Source organism: Semicossyphus pulcher, unplaced genomic scaffold, assembly GCF_022749685.1.
Source record: "Semicossyphus pulcher isolate SPU_LCO1_2020_fin unplaced genomic scaffold, fSemPul1.0.p SCAF_14, whole genome shotgun sequence".
NCBI lineage: Eukaryota > Metazoa > Chordata > Actinopteri > Labriformes > Labridae > Semicossyphus > Semicossyphus pulcher.
Genome location: NW_027211648.1, coordinates 23,778,520 through 23,799,258, shown reverse-complemented (window position 1 = coordinate 23,799,258; position 20,739 = coordinate 23,778,520). Strand labels below are relative to the sequence as shown.

At 40.4% G+C, this 20,739-nt stretch overlaps 2 protein-coding genes across 4 annotated transcripts in view; one reads left to right on the top strand and one right to left on the bottom strand.

The window, feature by feature from the left end:
* The first annotated feature begins 2,414 nt into the window (after positions 1–2,414).
* LOC138591686 (insulinoma-associated protein 2) lies at positions 2,415–5,564 on the top strand. Its single transcript, XM_069662352.1, has one exon. The coding sequence runs from the start codon at positions 2,415–2,417 to the stop codon at positions 4,404–4,406; it is 1,992 nt and encodes a 663-aa protein (XP_069518453.1). The 3' UTR covers positions 4,407–5,564.
* A 378-nt stretch (positions 5,565–5,942) lies between these two features.
* Positions 5,943–20,739, bottom strand: part of ralgapa1 (Ral GTPase activating protein catalytic subunit alpha 1) — a 77,621-nt gene continuing 62,824 nt past the window's right edge. For all 3 annotated transcript variants that reach the window (XM_069662440.1, XM_069662441.1, XM_069662442.1), the window contains 2 exons: positions 15,492–15,616; positions 5,943–9,071 (listed from right to left, as the gene is read on the bottom strand). In XM_069662440.1, the coding sequence (XP_069518541.1) occupies positions 8,926–9,071; positions 15,492–15,616 (271 nt within the window). In that variant the 3' untranslated portion in view covers positions 5,943–8,925. The remainder of the gene's footprint in view (positions 9,072–15,491; positions 15,617–20,739) is intronic.

Sequence of the window (20,739 nt, the reverse complement as noted above, 5' to 3'; positions counted from 1 at the left end):
TTGGAATAAAGGGTTTCATTGTTATCAGATCGTGCTAAAGTTCTGTGTGCCAGACTTACTAAATACACAATAAAATGTGCCCAAAACAGATTTGCCTTTATATTATTATTAATTTTATTTAAATTATTTAATTAACAATTAATTAGGGTCTTATGATTGTTTGTAAGCAAAGCCTTTATTTTGCTGGGATGTGGTCACAGATAAGACTCAATTTAAAAATAATTAAGGATTTGGTACAAAAAGTAGATTTTAATTACTTAAGTGCAGACTGTAAAATTCATTCACTACAGTAGATAGAAATGAGTATGTAGTAAGGTAACTGTGAAGGAATATTTTGCATTTGTTATATGGCACCCTTGCTCCATGTGTCTTTAATATACAGTGAGATTGCCTTTCTTTGATATCATCATGATATGGAGGTATAGGTAAAGTCATAGTTCGCCGAAATTATGGTGGTGAAACGAGGAAACAGAGGCCTCAGCACTCAAACGTTTATTGTTTCAGTCAGTCTTGTCAATAAAGGTTGAACCTGGATTAAGGTCTCCTCTCTGTGGGAGACATTAGCAGCTGACAATTACAGTGAAAAACAAGCAAACTAAAGAATTGGGAAGCTTGGTGCTTGATTAGTTTTTAGTGTTGGACCCTGAACCACCCATGTCATTTCTATTCTCATTTCTATTCCCCAGGCGGCCCTCATCAAGCCAACTGCCCGACCCCCAAGCTCGTTCTCACGCTCATCCGCCTTGATTGATTTCCAGGGAGCGACGCCGGCTGGCCTGAGCTCTGTGGCCGGGCTATGGAGCGACTGGCCCCGCGCGGAGGGGCCGGCAAACCCGGGGGGTAGAGGATGGAGGGATGGATGGATGAATCTCTCTCCGATCTCTTATCAGCCAGAGCACAGCTTCTAGTGGGGGGACGAGTGTGAATAGCCCCTACACACACACACACACACACACACACACACACACGCACACGCACACGCACACACACACACACACACACACACACACACACACACTGGAGATCACCATCTCCCCCTCTGTCTTTCAGTCATTCTGTTCTTTTGGGGAGATAACGCAAACATACACACAGACAGACACACACACACACACACACACACACACACACACACACACACACACACACACACACACACACACACACACACACACACACACAGAAGGAAAGCGATGCCAGAGGTTTCCCATGCACCACCAACAAAGACAGATAATCAGACACTTCAGCGGGACAGAAGCAGTCATTAGTACTCTTATAAAGATATGATCCGTATCTGTGTCCCCACGGGAGGCGGTTCTAATTACACTGACGCCAACACACAAATGTAATCACGTTTTCTTCTTGAAGAATATCGACGTTTGCATGTTCATGGGTCACATTTGAAGGGTCATCGGCTATTGGAAATAAGAGGAAAAAATCAGAGGCAACGTGGAAACAAAAGCAATAGTTTATTCACACCCAACAAAAAACGGCATCACTTTGAATTTACTTTAAATTGCACCCAAAAAACCCCCCAAACTAATCGCTCTGAGTACATTGATTGTATATAATATGTACTATACAAATAGCTATAAAAAATATTCTTCGATGTTTAAATGTGATGCAAAGGTTTGATCTGTTTTGGTCAAATAAGAGTGAACACACTCATGTCCTCAGGGAAAATCTGGAAGTAAAAATGTGGAACATATCGATTAGAAACTATACATCGCAGGTAAATGAAGCCTTCTTACAGGTGAACAGAAAGAAGAAGAATCACAGACAAACAACAGGAAAAGCGGTGTTATAAATGACAAGGGTCACAGAAAGTAAAAAAAATACTAAGACATAGGCCTAATTTAAAAATAAAATACCAAAGGCATAATTCAAGACTCAGAATTAAATTTAAGTGCACGTTTCATCTTGTAGCCTAGTTGCTAATATATTAAAACACAATCATATGTTTAAGTCATTTCAGGAGTTAAACTAGACCAAATCATCGATGATAAATAGGCTAAATAACCCTCTCAGTCACATGTCCTTGAATCATTGCGTGCCCAAAATGTTAATACGTCCACGTTATTTGAAATATAAATAACTTGTAGGTCTATAATTATGGCTCTGTGCGCAAGTTAATTAATCAAGTGTGTCATATAGTTGTGTGCGCGCGCGCGAGTAAAAGAAAGAGCGATTGGAGCATAAAAACAAACGGGCGCACCACAGATAGGCTACTGTTGTCTCTGTCCCTCTCGTGCTCTCGTTACACCTGCGCGCGCCCCTCTCTTTCTCTCTCTCTCTCTCTCTCTCTCTCTCTCTCTCTGCGCCACTTCAAAGCTCTACTTGAAAGTGGGCGCGAGACAAGAGTTGTTGGTCTTTCCGCCTGTTGGTGCCACGCGCCGTGCATCGTTGTCATCATCACCATGCCTCGTGGATTCTTGGTAAAGAGAAACCGGCGATGTTCCGCGTCATACCGGACAAGAAATAACAGTAATAACAAACCTGTGACATATGACGGTGACAGGGACAACAGAGATCACTCTGAAGTGTCACAGGCGGAATTAGTAAAGGAAAAGGATGTGTTGAATGTTTTCCTGTTTGAACGACCAGATGGACAGCTCCCGGTGCCCCGCGAGGACTCAGCCGGTGTCCGAGAGGCATGGAGCCCGCACGTGGAGTCTGCGCTGGAGGCAGAGGCTGACCGGCGCGCGCAGTTACCAGAGACAGAGGAGCAGGTGAGCGAGGTGGACGTTTTGACTCCTGACGCTGATTTCTCCTGCTTCTTCCCACCTCCTCCTCCACGAGACTTGTCATTAGCGGAGTCATGCAGCCCAGTTAAACCTGTCGGCACGAGACTACTGGAGCAGCTTGAGGAAGGAGAGAAGCCGCCGTTTTTAACCAGTAGACCCCTGACATCATCTCCAGGGTCGGAGTTACCGGAGCTGCCTTTCCTTGTGAGCTCTACGCCGACCTCGGTGTCCGCTTCTATCGAGAGACTCCTAGCAAACAGCAGCCGCCACGCGCCGTCCTACGGTCACAATGACAAATACGAACCCAGTTTGGGCCATGTGCACCTGTTCCCGCCACTGACACTGATGAACCCGGAGCAGCATCAGGCAGCGAGAAAACGCTCGTTCCTTGATCCGGATCAACGCTTGAACAGCAACAGACACAACAAACAGTCCGCGTGCAACCCGCCAAAGAAACCTAAAGTGAACCGGAAACTTAACTTTGAGGATGAGGTCACGACCTCGCCGGTTTTGGGTCTGCGGATCAAGAAAGAGAGTCCCGAGCAGAGGAGACAGCGGGAGAAGTCGTCAGCTCCCTCCGGGAATCAGCCGCTGGGAGAGTTCATCTGCCAACTCTGCAAAGAGGAGTACCCAGACCCGTTCTCCCTCGCGCAGCACAAGTGCTCCCGCATTGTGCGAGTGGAGTACAGGTGTCCGGAGTGCGACAAAGTCTTCAGCTGTCCCGCCAACTTGGCCTCCCACCGCCGCTGGCACAAACCACGACCGGTTAGCAACCACGGAGAGACTCAGACGAGCAAGAGCCAGCCGTTAAAAGAGGCACGAGGACTTATTCAGCACGAGAGGCAGCCGATAGACATGGAGGGTAAAGAAAACGAGCTGCTGCGTATAAATACTAATCAGCACCACGGAGCGCTGGACAGCTCCCGCATCAGACGCGAACAGTCCATGCTGCTGCTCCACGGTAGATCTCGAGAGAGCTCAGAAAGTGACAGCCTCGCGCCTCCTCACTATGAGTCTTCACTTCAGTACCGGAATCCAGTTGAAAACTGTCTGGACCTTCAGCAACAGATGAGGGCGGCTGACAGTCCCCCTTCGAGCCTCCTTCTACTTAACGGCAACCCAGACGAGCGCGCGAACCTGCCCCAGCAGCCGCCGCCATCAATCCCGCATCCTCCTCTACCGTTTGTACAGTCGTTACCGGAGGAGGAAGTGTACGAGTGCCAGTATTGTGGCAAGAAATTCCGCCGACAAGCTTACCTGAAGAAACACCTGGCTGCGCACGAGATGACAGCACGAGCGTCTCCGCCCCCATCAACTTACCGTCAGGCGCGCGAGACCAGTGGCGGACAGAGCCAGGTGTTTTTGTGTCACCTGTGCGGCGCGCGATTCCCGTCGGTTGAAATCAGGGACAAGCACCGTTTGTGGCACGCAATGAGGGACGAGTTACTGGCGGGAGCTTTGGGAGGAGGACTCAGACCAGATGTGTTTCACGCGCAAGGAGAAGATAGCGTCTCGAGAGACTGCGAGCAACAGCAGCAGATCTTCACATGCAAGCACTGTCCCTCCACATTCTTCAGCTCCCCGGGACTCGCGAGACACATCAACAAATCTCACCCCACGGAGAACCGGCAGGTGATGCTTCTGCAGATGACCGTACGACCTTAAAAACCAGACACGCTCATAGTCAGCAAACCGTTTTGAAAAAAATTGTTTGAGCAAGCTTGTGTTATAAATTTGAAACATTTTTTGTTTCATTTATGTTGAAAATGCAAAAAAAAATTATCACAGGATAGGGAACAAACCGTGATGCCAGAGAACCGCAACCGCAATTCCTCTCTGTCTTTTGGTTAAGGTCAGTACGCATCTTGACTCCTCTTGATAAAGGTAATGTTTCAGTTATCTAAAAGCGAATCTAAACCAGACTCTGCCCTCTTTCGAAAAGAAAACAATTAAATAATACAATCAGTTAAAGTTGAGCTGTCCATAGTGCTGAAACAAAATATATGACATACTAAAACTTGCACAAATAAACTACTTGCTCTGTTCATGGTACAGAAACCAAGTCCGCAAATTCAAGTGGACTTCCCCGATATTTCCACAGGTTGTTAAACCTTTATAACAAGAAGCCTAAGATAATACTGCTATCATGACTGAAACTTGCTTTTCTTGAGAAAAAAAGGGACATTTTCATTGGATTGGCTACCGAAGTAGGATTGATCCATAATCAATTTAACTAATGGAGCCAGATCATTATGGGGACCATTAAAGAGATACAGTCACAGTTTTTTTTTTAACTTTATTTCTTTTGAGAATATATTCCTGTGTCCATGTTGGGACTAAAAAGGCCATCTCTTTTCAGCTTTTTTATATAACCAGCAATCTGTAGATTAATTTACATTATGACAACTGGGACAAACTGTTTGAAAGAAAGGGAAATTTGATCAGTACTAATTATTATAAGAGGGAATATTCTTACATATACTGAAGCAATGAATGACAAATTACTCTCTAAAGATATGTAAACTCACGGTTAACACATTTCTTTGGCAAAGTAACATGATTTTGCAGAAGCTCGAAAGGAGTCTAGTGTTTTACATTACTTACTGGTATGAGATGTAGTGATCTGTAATCACATTAAGAAAGTGACCTTCCTTACCCCAAGAACTGGAGACAGAATCAATGTCCTAACTGTGTTTTAACGACTATTTCGTGTACAGTATACAACAAGAAAATAATCCCATAGACCATAATATGCCTTTTATAGAAATTGTGCCAGTAAACTTCTCCGCTATAAAATATTTTCATACAAAATAAAGAATTTAATGTCAGTACTACTTGTAAGGAAACGTCTTTCGTCTTTATTGATTATAAATTACTGTTGAATTATTTACTAAATGCCTTCATGATGCTTAAAATGTAATTGTGTTTCTGTAAAGCCTATACAGTACTATTTTGATATGTTTGAAGTTGATTGTGAATTCTATTCAAAGTTATTGTCAATAAACATTAATACATTATGCTCAATGAGGAGTCCTGCCCTGTTGACTTATTTATGTGGTTCCCACACACACACACACACACACACACACACACACACACACACACACACACACACACACACACACACACACACACACACACACATACACATACACATACCCAAACTTAATATATGAACTGGTCCAAGCATCAGTGGTAGGAATCATTTTATTGTCAAATTCCATCATCTCAAATCCACGCTCTCTGCTTTCAAAAGAGTCACTACACTTTTACATACTACAGGTCTGACAGTAACATAGTTCGAGGAGTGTTTGTGTGTGTGTGTGTTGTGATACAGCTGTTACATGATAAACACATGCAGATAGTACTGAACTGGTGTCATGCAGTATGTACAGTCAGTAGTTACAAACATCAGTTTTGTCCCAAACTAACATCTGGACAACAGCTGAACCCGTATCCATCACAGCTGCATGTTCCGAGTATCTGTCGACACAGGCACAGAAGCTTTGTAATGTTTAATTATGAAGGGAATTTTCTGTGGTTGATATGGCTGCAGAAATCAACAACGATCTCAGATTTGGGTCAAAAAGGCTGATAAATAATTGTACCTAAACAGTCCATGTTAAAATGCTCCAGACGGACAGCCTGGAGGGGAGTTGATATGATTTTAATTCAGTGTTGAAAGGCTCCGGGTAACTCAGCGTCTCTTTTCATTGTGGTTTCTTCTGGGTTTTTTTTTTTAAACTAAAAAAAACATTTATATGGAGTCATACATCTGTGTTCAGTCCAGGTGAGAGGCCTGCATTCTAAGTGAATTCCAAAGTTAATTGTGACAGTCTGTGACTGGCAGGTGAGCTATAGTCTTCATACATCATTTACTTATCAGTCTGAGAGTGCAGTGAGTGGCTTCAACCTCAGCAGTAATATTAATTGTAACAGCAAATATATTTTGGGTCAACTCAAATCTTGGCTGAATTTGAATATTCACATAAAAAGTGAAACAAAGAATATGACCTAATTTTACAATGGCTAAGTTAATTTTACATTTCAACCACAAGAGGGGTCAAAGAAAAAAAGTTACACAATCCCTTTCCTCTATAAAGAGCTACCGCTGAAACATAACAAATACACATTGATAGAACATACAGCTGTGAACACGCCGACTTAAAGCAGCTGAGCATGATAAAAAATCTCTTACCCAGATTTTAAATAAAGATCTTTCATAGGTTTGTGTTTTCTTTACATGGGATAGAAGGAAATAATGGAGATATAAGAAATCCTGGTGCAATCCTGGAAAACCACAGCTGTGAAAGAAAAACCTGAAGTAGTAACGATGTAAGCTAATTTGAATCCTTGTTTTATTTGAGTTGAGCTGACAGAGTGCTGAAAGGACGGTGTTAAATACATAAAAATAATCTATGGTAGTGTTAAAATCTGTGGATTACATGCGGATCCCCTTCATCCAGGACTGGAACCTGGGGACGAGTCTAAACACACAAGCAGTGAAAAAAACAGAAGCACAAAACAGTCCATATCCAAGTGATAAGATCTATCCTCCCTCTCTTTGGCCTTTGATCTACAATATTTCTTTTTTGTACAATTTGATTTTCCTCCCTCAGCGCTCCTTCCAAAATGTTTTAAGGTGGAAAATTAAGTCTAAAATGTATTTTTACCTTGAATCTGCCAGTAATACTAAGGTTATATACACAAATATAAAGAGAGGATTTCAGCTACAATGAAATAACCTCCGAATTCCAAGAGAATGAAGTGCAAACTGTTTATGAAAATGAAAAAAAAAATCACTGAAGCATAAAATCTTGTAGTGTCAACACATTTTAAGTAGATATGCTGTCTGAGGTTAAACCACAGTTTGGCTTTGGCAGCTATTCTCACACAACAGTATTTACACAACAAGCCTTCTCACACTGTACACATTCTTATAGATATATTCATATATCTACTATATATATATATTTATACTCATACATATATAGCTATACAGAAAACATATGTATAGTCAAAATAAAAAAGAAAGCAAAGCCGTGGTTATTTTGCATCCGATGACGGAGTGACACTGACCTTAAAAATACAGCAATGTTTTTGTTCGGGACAAAAACATATATTATACAGCTAATTTTTCATCAATGAACAAAAAAAATGAACATCAGTGCTTGACCACATTTTACAGCATGAGCAAAAAAAGCTAAACTTTTTGTAACAAGTGCTTCTCTTTGATCAGTATATGCTGTTCATTTTCTAGAAAGCAAAACAATCCCTCCATCATGACTTTAACACTGTTTCTTACGTCGCTTTTACCAAAAGGGTAAAATTTCAGTCCCATAAGAAAGGGATTTTCTTGGGTTCATGGAGAGGCAACATTTTTGGCTTGGGAGCGTTGCCACATAAACAGTTTTTTTATTGTAAGCAAATCAGAGTTTCTATTTACATTTTAAGAGGACTGAAAGGAAAGCGACCCCTGCCCTTATCCTTATAGGCTGAATGCTGCACTGACAACAAAAATAGACTTTTATCTTGCTTTCTCCATGCAACACTCTGATTTCACTCTACATATATCAAAACTCATGTGTCCATCTGTACACACACGCAGCAACTATATAGTACAAATATACAGATTATCCATATTGACGTTCCACAACGAACAGACTGTAAAGATTTTGTGGTTCTCCAGCACACATACGCTTTTTGCAGTCCTTGTTCCACTGGAGTTCCAGTTTCAAGCTATTTCTAACATGGCACAGGATATTATGAACTAAATCTGATCTGCTTAGGCTGCATTTGTTCAGATGTTTCTGCTGTCACAAACATCAGCATGCTGCAGCACATTTTTAGACAGCAAAGCTTAGGATAAAATCAGCAGCTGTGAGCAGTTTCAGAATAAAGTTACAGTGTAATATAATCCACAGAAGACGTATGCAAAGCGTTTTGTTCATATGAGGCCAATGTTTGTTCAGACTGGAAGCATGCTGGAGGAGCTGGGATGAGCAGAGGCAAAGTCTAATCTGATAATTACACCCCAAAATAAATGTCAATACGTGTCATGTACAATAGTAGCCCAAATTTTCTCTGGAGCAACCTTTTTTATGAGGCTAAATGCCAAGTGCCTGATCAGACATGAAGAAACATGAAATGTCGGTTTGGACAAGGCTGCTTAGTCAAGAGAATCTTAAGTCTTATTGGCCGATCCAGAGGAGCGTCGTAGCTTCATGGACATGCGGCTCTTGCTAGTCCGAGGAGACATGGGGGACGCCGAGTCGCTCCCGGCCTCCCCAAGAGCCGGACTTTCTCCCCGAAGTATCTCTAGGCAGGAGCCTGAGGAGGAAGTGGGGGAGTGTGAAGGGAGGAGGGGTGAGGTGAGGGGGGTGGGTGAGGGGGGTGGATGATGAGGGTTGCGGGGATAAAGGAGAGGAGGGAGGAGGTAAATAAGAGCAGAAAAGGATGAAGGGACAACAAGAATATTACATCACTTCCCCATAATGTTGACCTGGAGATGGACTGCACAAAATCCCACAGCTACACAAGCAGGACAGACAAAATGACAGACAGGACAACAGGCAGACAGAGAGACAGCTAATAGGACAGGAAGTTCTATTCTTATTTGATATCAGGTTTCCTCTTGTTTCCTTAAGACCACTATACTAGCTTAGGTTCTAGAAATATAAGACAAATTGGGACTAACTCTTAGTCAACATACTCTCAATAAAAAATTGCACTACATTTAATTGCTTCTTCTATAAATAGTTATATGCTGGAGTGACGCTACACAACTAAATAGGCAGAAAAAACAGGTCGCAATATGTTTTCCCCCTGTGAGGCTCTCTGTGACGTGTGTTAATAAAGGAGATATAAATACAATTTTTATGACATCAATTGTTTGACGTCTGTCTATTGCTATATATACATCAACCCATGCACCACAACTATTAGTATTTATTTATAACACAAAAGGAAAGTGCTGATGCTACACAAACTGCCCTTTAGCAATCCAATTGATGGAGCTCTGCTCTAATTGGTTATTGTGTCTCTGTTCTTTAATGAGTGAATGAGAAGGTCTGTTCACATTTGAGTAATAAAACTGACGTGATGATCTTTAGTGGATTGGAAGGTGAGACATTACACTTATCTGTCCAACAAACTCAATAACTGCCTTTGCAAACAATCCTGAAAACAACTGTTTAATAGAAAACCTACCAGTACAAATTTCAGACTATAGATTCTATTTTAGCTACAAACTGATTCAGAGCTACCTCATTGCATGGTACAACATATCTCATTATTCCTTTAAATGGAAAGTGCCTTATTTAATTTAGGCTACAAAACTAGAATAGAAAAACAAAAAACATGGCAACTATTGAAGACGATATTTATGTACATGAGGAAGAGGACCTAAGCTAAGTTTCTATCTATACAGCATACCATTCACAGCTAGCATGAAGGACCTTCTGCTTCAGACCCTTCCCCTTCACCCTGAGCAGGTTAAAGCTGTCTAATGGTTTAGGCACCAGCGAATACATGGAACTATGCTCCTCTAGAGGGGAGGAGTAGAAAGGAGAAGGGAGAGTGGAGAGAACATACAAAAAAGGAGAAAATAACAGAGGAAAGGAAAAATAGGGGAAGTAGGAAGAGGGAAAAGAAGGAAAAAATAGGAAAGGAGAGGGACGTAAAAAAGAGGTGAGGAAAGGCAAGGATAGAGGGAGAGAGGTAAGGAAAGGAAACAAAAGGAAAGGAAAGGAATGGAGAGCACAATAAGAGAAATTGGAAGAAGGAATGAACGTTCAGGAATGAGGAGAAAAATATAAAGGGGAAGGGAGGAAAAAAGAACAGGAAAGAGAGAACAAAAGAAAGGAAAAGGACAAAGGAACAGTTCAGGAAAGTGACGGAGGGATGGTCAGAGAAAGGAAAGAAAACAGAACAAATAAATAAAAACAAGACAAAAACAAAACATTCAACAGAAAGAATGGAAAGAAAACAACAACACAAAACGCTGCAAGCAACTTATATACTCACATAAAACAGAAAGTAGTTAATATTACTTTTATTTTAAAGGTAGAAATATAATAAACAAACTTTAATGTTAGTTGAGTTAAACACTGAGAAAATGTGTGTATAACTATATTAGATATGCTTACCCATTTTAAAGTGTTTGTGTGTGTTTGTGTGTGTGTGTGTGTGTGTGTGTGTGTGTGCGCACACCCAGTGCTACAGTACTACATTACATCAACACCAAGAGAGAAAGAGGAACATACAGAAGGTTAGAGGTTAAGTTTCACAAGGTCAGTGTGAAGTCGCAGGTTAACAGAACAAACAGGAAAATTACAGAGTGAGTGAACGGGCTAAAGAGCAGAAATATCACATGTTATAAAAAGGATGTCTCATTTTCAGCAGGTCACTGAGTGTAGTTTGGTATGAAGCACATCTAGAGGAATAAGTCACACACAGTTTCAAATAACCCAGAATTATTCCAATGACCAAGCAACATCCTTCAACATAAAAAACTGTCAATATGTATGAGGTAATATTGAATCTAAAACCCAGGTTAATGAAAAATAAAATGGAGCAACATAAGAGCTGGAAAAAGAACTTGTACAAATATGTAATCAAATTAGTTTACGCTATATTATATTCCCTTACAAGGGGCCATATGTAAGATTTTACATGTATTCATCAATCAAATATCATTTATTTATTGCCAATGTGTGAAAGTAAAGCAGGGGAAGTGAAAAACTGAGACCTTGCCCAACTTCCTCCATTGCCTCTAACAGCCTGTGGGCTGATTTTTATGTAAAGCACTCGGAATGTTTTTTCTGCGAAAGAAGAGGATGTGACGTATCTGCACGCTCGCGAGTTCCTCTGCCGAGAGCTCATTCTCTGCCCCTACAGTCCACAGTGTGCAACACGAGACAATGCAAGCTGTGAAATGTAGACAGATATTGCCAACAAAGGACCGGCACCCACAACAACACCAACACAACGGCATTTGAATCATGGAGACCTTCGACTGCTTTTGGGGATCAAAACAGACCAACAACTGGCTTTCTTGCTACGCGTTGTAAGCTTGATGTTAGCTCTGTAGTAAGTAAAACTTATTGTTGTCATAGAAACAAAACCCACGTGTAGCATTTTTGTCTCACTGGGTGCAACATTTTTACTCTCAAAGCACAAGTGCTTTATCCCAGCTCTCTCCAGCCGCCCTGCCCTGCCTGGCTAATGTCAGCTAATGCTTGTGATGATTTGCTGGTCCTAATTTGCCATTTGGTTACGAAGCACAATGCCGGAGTCATGCAGTGTGTTAGAGCTAGTTGGCTAACCTAAGCATGCTCGCTAACGTTATGACTACCAAAATACTGAGTGTGTATGTCAGTTATCTAGCTTGACAAATAACTTTGCCAGCTAACATGATATTAACTTACGTATTATGACAAAGTGTTGATTTTGGACATGATGCCAGTCAATGAACACGTCTCATCAGTGAAAAGCAAACAGAGCCGGTGAGTTCCGAGATTGAGCATGCTCAGATTTGTGTGTCTTCGGGAAAAACCCTGGATGCTCATTCATGCTTGCGAGTGTCCGTGCGAGAAGGTTGACTGCAACAGCCGACCGTGTCGCTAGGAATGTGTATTTTCTAACAGTTACATATGGGACTTTTAACTGTGGGTTGTGGCCACTGAATTAATAGCTATATTAATCAATATTTTTAAGTCAACACTAGATTGCAAGCAAACTCCCGCAAACTGTCTAACTTGCAGTTCTGGTACTAGAAAGTCTGCAAAGTCTGCAAACTGTTTTGCAGACTTTCCTCTGACCAGGGTCTACTTATTGTTCCTTGTGTACGACTGAGGGCTCTTGTTTCGACACTTTGGAACACTCTTCCAACTCATATACAGTTTGGGGTTTCAAATGATGATTTTAAAAAGCAGTTAAAGACATATTCTTTTCAATTAGGCTTTTGACCATGTAACATAATTTTGTACAATTGCATTTTTCTCTTCTGTGTTTTCTGTTCATTTTTTGATCGTTGTTGTTGTTGTTATTGTACTGTGATTTTTTGTGAAGCACTTTGTGACCTTGCTCCTTAAAAGGTTATATACCTTACTTACTGTTTGCCGAATGAAGGTCTAGTACCAAAACACTACCAATATTATATATTAAATATTATACCAAGAGTTTGCTAGCACTTTTTGATGGACTCTTTCCTCTCCTACACATCTGTCTTTGGAAAAAGATGTGTAGGTTTCTCATAAGGAGTAACCCATTTTAAACTACAGTTTTCTACAAACTATAAGTTTCTCTGAGATTGATGAAGCACTTTAGACTTTGAATTATTTTCGTTTTACAGTGCAGAGCTTCATCGTTTTGGCTCAATGTATTTTTTTTCTCTATAGAGTTATCCCACCCTACCATGCTGATTGGCACTTTTGTAATGTGATTAGCTCAGGAAGCCAATAGGTCGTTAAAAAGATCACAAATCAGATCTTTTGAGTAGTTTTGGTGCTTTAACCTAGACTTTGTGAAATGGTTGTAGTGTGGATAGGTTTGGGCACCGAAACAGCTTGGCTAGGTCAACATTGGCTTTTAGACATGACTGGAACAGTGGTTTCCTGTACTCCTTAAAGGAAACGATTCATGGCAGGAAGCCCTGAAGGCAAACTTTGAGGCAACTAACTTTAGCTAACCCAAACACAGCTGGACGGGGTTAGGCAGAGGTCTGTTGGAAAAAATAATGCCTTAAAGAGTCAGATTTTCCCCAGCAGCTGGTGGAGACCAAAACATGGCTAAAAGAAGACTTCATATATTTATATTTGACCGTTGGTCACATAAACACCTCCAAATAAATGCTAATTTCTACTAAATGCGTAAACAGGTAACTGCTAATTTTAATTTTATATGCCGATAATATGTATGTTTTGTTGACAGTTTTTCTGCTGCCCTCATGTGGCTAAAACAATCAGATAATGCAGGTTCAAAATGAATACAGTATTGGCAGCAGTTTTCATAGTATAAATGAAACTAAAAAAATAAGAGCTGCAATGTAAACTTGATCAACCAAGTGGGAGGAGGTCAAGAGTAAATTACAATATGTGCTGCAAGATTAAAATTTTACTTATTACAAAGCTCATTTAGACCCACAAGAGATTAACGGCTCTGTTACTGTAAACTCTGATACCTAGCAGGCTATTATGAGTCATACCATTTTACACCCACAGATGAGCAGAAAATGAAACTTCCTTCAGTATATAATTATTAACACATGCAGACCTGCTTAAGCTGCGGAAAACACAGAGGAGTAAACAGTGAGAGAAAACTTGAGAAAACACAAAATGCTGGAGGAATCAGAGGAGAGCGAAGGTTAGGCTGAAATGTCAGTAGGAAGAGCCAATCAGAAGGGGGTGTGTCAATCATGTGACCAGGCTTACCTTTTTTTAGCTATAGGCAAGTGAGACATTACGATCTAAAGGAGGGGGGACAAAAAGAAAAGATGGACAAAAAAAAGGAAAAATACATAAAGAAAAAAGAGGGCAAAGCAAAATAAACAAAATAAATCAGAAGAAAAACAATAAATAAATAAAAAAGATGGGTGAAATTAGAAAAAAAAGAAAGAGAGAAGAATGTTTTATCATTGAGCTGTTAAGGGAGGGAACCTGTAGAAGGGTTGAAGTCAAATTTAAGCAAGGTTTATTTCAGAGCACAGGATCAATTATGCTGTCAAACCTGTTTTTCAAAAGCATCATATGAATTCTGCACATGATATTCATATTACCACTTGTAATCAGAATAATTAATAAGAAGAAGTATTGAAATTAATGGTTTTGAATATCACTAATAAATACTTATCTGACAATCTTTTTGATTCTGCGCTCTGAAATAACATTTGGGGCTGAACAACACACTGACAACCCAATAGCCAACCCAAAGAAAAACATAAAACTACTGACAGGGGATTGACTACCACACTACATGAACATTTGGGTAAAATAATAGCTTCTCAGGTTGTGTGTTATTCAGCCTCAAAGCAGGTTGATTATTATTGTATAATTATTAATATTTTGACACAATAGCTGGTGAGATGAAGAGCAATTGAAAAACAAAAGTGATACAATTAAACACATATTAAGACACTCACAGGCACGCTTGTCACTGTATCCCTAAATTAATACACTGATATGTTACCTACACAGGCCTATAGGTCACACAGTGCTCCTTTGCGCGTGTATATTTTGAATATGTGTGACTCAAGAGACAGTAAATGACTTCGCTTTACCCAAAAAAAACACAACCAAAGGTAACATTTTCTGTGTAATAAACATAACAGGATACATATGAGAGTTATTATTTAAGCATGACTCATGTGCATGCCTCTATGGCTGATCAGCTACTTCCACAAAGATGCTCTGGAGATAGAAGAAGGCCGAGTATGGCTTTGGAGGGAAAACATAACCCATAAGACTGACATAAGTGTGTATCTGAAGACTTTGTGCCCTGCAGTAGCCCACAGGATCTCTACTACCCTTGGGTATTATCATAATAAAAGATTTAATATTACATATCATTTAATGGGGGATGATTTCCAATTTCACTTTTCAGTCAACCCTTGCAAGGCCTAATGAGGTTTTTTTTATTTTTCACTCATGTTAAGCAGTTAACCAGATGTTGGTGTAGTCAGCATCCCTGGTGCTGAGATGTAATATTTGTCTGGTTACTGGCCGGTTCATCGAGTTAAAGCTCATGTCCTACCTGTATCAGAGGGCAGGTGTGTGCAGGGAGCAGGACTGTAGACTCGGGCTGCGTAATCCTCAAATGTTGTTGGCTCCTGGTGATGCTGCACAATGGTTTCCAAGTATCGGGCACGCTCCTCATAGCTGAGGTCAAAGGTCAAGGTGAAACCAAAGAGAGGATACTTGTAGCAACAGAAAACAAAAGGAAGTGGCAAAGTACAAAAGATAACCATGCTGATGTCATAGACTTGTCATCTTGGTTATCTCAGTTAAGTTTTGAGACTACAAATTAATAACAGAAACAAACGTCACAGACTGGAGGCGAGTTTCAAGTTTTTGACGTTAATGTGGCAGAAAGAGTCTTATTGCACTGTGGGAAAAGTAGTATCCACTGTTTAAGCATGACTGACACTTGGGACAAAAAGTCAAGATATCTCAAAGGCCCTGTTTTTTTAATCTGTACATCAAGTCCGCCAATTTTATGGAAACTAAATCATTGAAGTGCCCCTTTAAGGAAGATTTAAGTAGAATATCTTACACACTAACAATCCTGAAAAACTCTTAACCAAATATTTGAGGACAAAAACTTAAAGGTGTCATCTGCCTCTTTGGAATCAACCAAATTTTTGCAAATGCTATATAAAGCTGTTGTGTTGTGGGGTTATCTTAGTCTCTAGAAAATGGTAAAACAAAATCACACTGAACAGAGCAGAAAAAAACAGCAGTTATTAAATAGCAAAAAAAAATAACATACCCGAAATAAAATGTGACTTGGGCAATGTAAAAAACAAAAAGACATCCAGAGAAAATAAAACTGAATAAAATAAATAAAATAAAATATCATAAAATACTATGAATTAAATAAAAAAAACCCTGGTTTGTTAACTCTGTATACCTCGTTTTCCAAGTTAATCTAAAAGCCCTTTTATCACTTGCTATTAGAGCCTTCAGCAATGAATTGAAAGAGAGAGGCGCAGGGATTCAGCAGAGAGCAGAGTAAATGGAAACCAGGACTTCAACTGTCCATCTATTAGAGATAACCTCATTGATAGAATGACATTTACCCTCTCTTCCTTAGTCCTACTCATACATCCAGCCATAATGACAGCCATATGCAGCCGTTACATACTCTCTGACACACAACTCACTCCCATCATCTCCCAATAGTATTACCATTTGCTCAGTGAGCTCCAATAACCGTGGATTTTCAATGAGAGCAGTGTGTGTGTGTGTCTCTGTGTGCGTGTGTGTGTGTATTTGATAAGATTGGTTGTGAACAGGCACAATGTGTGTATGTAAGTGCATGGGTCCCTGTTTGAGTGTGTGATGGGATTAGGCCAATGAATCTTCAGAATGAAATCTGTGTGTTTGTCCCTCAGTGTGTGTCTGTGTGTGTGTGTTGTGAATGGGTCAGCCATCTGTAATAGCACCCATGGGTTTTCTATTGGGTTAGAGAGCAGCTCTATGGGCCTCAGAAGGAGAAAGATTCAGGTCTAATGGTAACTGATCCAGTTAGAGACAATGATAATAACAACAATATGGCTCCTTTAAAGTGGGGGGACAGACTGCGCAGGCAGAGTTAAAGAGGAAGAGGGAGGATAGAGATGTGGGGGGTGAGTGGAAATGTTGGCAAAGCAGAGGCTAAGAAAACTTTAGACAGATGATGCAGTTTGTCTAAAGCAGTGATGCAAATTTCTGCCTCGTTTTCTTGCAAGTTTAACATTTGATTAAGCTTAGTTAATTATACCGCCTTCACCAGGGACTGTGTCTGGATAACTTTATTGAAGCGTCCAGCATCTTAATGTAACAATCTCAAAAATTTTCATGTAAATAAATGTCTGTTAAGTCATTATCTATTGCCGAATGAGGTAACACAATGGTGATTGAGCCTATGGCCCACTGATGAAAGCCTTTGCATTTGCAGTATTACAGACTGGGTGTCTGTGGCGACATTCGCGGAAAAAATCACAAGCAACACCCAGATAGTGACGCGTTTTCCATCAACCAGCAGTGGTTGGTTTGCCAGAGAGGGTAGGCGGAGCTAAGTGGCTGCTTTTCCGGTCTCTGCAAGTGTTGCGAGTAAACAGTAATCTACTATAGCTGATCAAACAAAGAAAAGATCGATGACTACATATACAACTTCAAAAATAAGTGAAGATTCAAAGAAAAAGAAACAAATTCAACGCTCAGATGAAGGCAAGCAGGCTAAAAGGGAAAGCGACCATCAGCGAGGAAAATCACGAGTTACTACCAGAGACAACTGTGGTAAATGCAACACTGTCTGGATATCTGATACTCACTCCTGTGAGTGGCAGTTTCACTGTAACAATCACTGTAACTATCATGTCGTAACACTTATAGCTAACTATTTATATGTGATAAACAACTATATCATTATGTGGATTTATAAAAAGTAAAAATGTCTTTCTTTGCCAGGTCTGTCTGCAAATGAGAATTTTAAACAACTTTTAAAATGCATGTTTTTTTTCCGCAACCATGTCACCAGAATTTCTAGCTTGATTAAAATAAACAATCAACTCTTGTGATTTGCTTTGAGTTTGTATGCAATCGTTTGGCATCATTATTTGCTTCCTTTCAGGTCAGAACACACATTATCAATTTACTGAAATTAGCAGTCATTGTTTCAGAATTACTTTTCAAACTCTCCCTAAAACCACGCTGAAAAAAGGAAATGAGTGAGAACTAGTCAGTCAGAGGGAAAACAAAGGTGGAAGAGAGAGAGTGAAGGAGGTTAAAGGTGCAAAGAAGAGGCGAGATGCCAAGGGAGGAAGGCAACTTGTAAAAAAAAAATAGAACAGGATGGAAATAGCAAGGGTGAAGAGGAAGAAGGGCGAGAATCCTGCAGTGAGTCACAGGAGGGGTGAGGGGGGAGGACAGTGGGTGAGATGGGTGAAGGAGAGATATAACAACACGATGTGGTGTGTGTGCTCTTCTCCCGGAGAGAGCAGCAGTCACACACAGAGTGTCAAGCCTGCGTCTCTCACATCGAGTCACTATGTGAACTCGCCGTTTGCCTTTTCCTGCTTTCCGCTCCCCTGCATCGCACCTCCCCTCTTAGGTGAATGAATGTGTTTGAGGGGGAGAGAGGTGTGGATGTAATGTAATTAGGAACTCAGACTATCCTACATTTTATTGTTTTTTACATTGAGCGATAATATGAAGCACCAACTAGGATAAAAAAGCTTTATAGAAGTGTACTGCTCTATAAAAGGTCACTACTTTGTCATTTCTGAGAAGGTGAAAAGGTTTCACCTGAAGAAAAGAAAGAAGTATAGAGAGGCAGGGAAACTGGGAGAAAGAACAAAGAGAAGAAAGAGAAATAAATATACAGTAATGGTACCACCGCTGAGATAAATGACAGGATCCGTCACTTTACTTTTCATCACTTTTGCTTTGTCTGCCTCCTTTTTTCGCCCATCCTCTTTATTTCTCTCAGTGGGGGTGTCTGTGGCCTGGTGTCACCGTGTCACAAACACCAGGTTTCCAACTAGGCAGAGGCGACATGAGGAGGGGGGGGGGGGGTCGATTCAGACCTTTTATAGGAGCGGTACTATCTCCTTTACATTCGGAATACTTCAAGGCCACACAGGTGTCTTCACAGTCACCAATTATACAGGATTTTGCATTCCGTCATATGACTTACCTACGTTATTCTTGTAAAATAAATAAGACATTTTTCTTCTGGCCTTTTTCCTTTTTTTATTATTAAATAGGACAACGAAGATGGACAGGAAACGTGGGGAGGAGAGAGAAAGGTTAGACATGCATGAAAGGGCCGCGAGTCGGAGTCGAACCCGCCGTCGATGCGCCGAGGACTATAGCCTCCGTACATGGGGCGGCCGCTCTACCAACCGAGCCAAACCAGCGCTCCACAAATTAGAAATCTAAAAACATCTTGCAGCTTCAGCCTCAAGATTTCATTTTTGCCATTTTCTGGTTCAAATTTGATCTTTTTTCGACCTTCATTGATATTCATTCGTATTTTCGTTCAGATCTGCTGTCTTGATTTTATTTGATCATGTGCTTTTCCTACAGTTGTGAGTCAAAATGTCTCCTCCAAAAAAGCCCATGATAGCAGTGTAAACTGTTTTTACCTAACATGTTCAATAAAACTTATAGGAGCCAAAACAACTGGAGTAGTTACTTTGTATTTAAAGTAACAACCTCAAACTTTTTCATGTAAATAAATGTCTGTTACGTCACTATCTATCGCCGAATGAGATAACACAATGGTGATTGAGCCTAGAATCATCCTAGGATTGTTATCCATAATGCTTGTATTTTTCCTTGACTTTTTCAGGCCACTACTAATTGCATCACATTCACATTTCACACCATAGGATGTTTTGTATTCCTCACAATACTGACTTTATGTTAACATAGTAACTTTTTTAGAAATCGGGGTTCGGGATTTTTACAGGGCATATTCAAAATGAAATGAAAAGCCTTTCTTTTAAAACGGGTGCTATGCCACCATCTTTTATTCTTTTGTTCTTTTCTGTTATATCAAATAAATATTATATTTATTTGAATAGAAGATTCATTTTTTTGTTTTTTTTAAGATTATTTTTTTCTTTTATAGACAGGAAATGTTGGGAGTAGAGAGTGGGGGATGACATGCACCAAATGATCAGCAGACCGGGAGTCGAACCTGTGATCAGTGCGACGAGGACTGTAGCCTCTGTACATGGGGCGCCTGCTCTACCAACTGAGCTAAACAGCGCCCCAGAAGACTCATTATTGACCTTGGAAACACTAGTTGACATTTGGCAGCCATTCTGGAGCTTTCGATCATATCACCTTTTCTTTTTTGTTATCATTTAACTGTGTTCTTATAGATTGTGTCCTCGTTTTAACCCTATTTTGTGTATTTGTATTTTGTGTGACATCTGCATGAAATTACAGCCTCAAAGAGAAGAATCCAGTGAGACGTCAAAGAAAATAAACTTGCATCGCATTCACACATCTGTGACTTCATCCATCAATCCCTCCACCGAATGGCAGTCGTCAGTATGAAATCTACAGTAATTGAATTTCAGATGGCTCCTCTTATTAAGTCATTAGCAGAAAATATCTCTCTTAGAGAGGAAGAAAGGGAAAGAAAGAGGGAAAATTATAAGGCAGAAAGAGGGAAAGAGGCTGGTGTGAGAAAAAAAAGAGAAGCAAAGGGGAGAAAGGCAGACAGGAGACAGATAGAGGAGGGAGGGGGAGGATAAAATGGCTCTTTTGTGTCGAGTCAGAAACTC

Coding starts and splice junctions, on each gene's coding strand:
- LOC138591686 (XM_069662352.1), top strand. CDS start 2,415: ATGCCTCGTGGATTCTTGGTAAAGAGAAACCGGCGATGTTCCGCGTCA.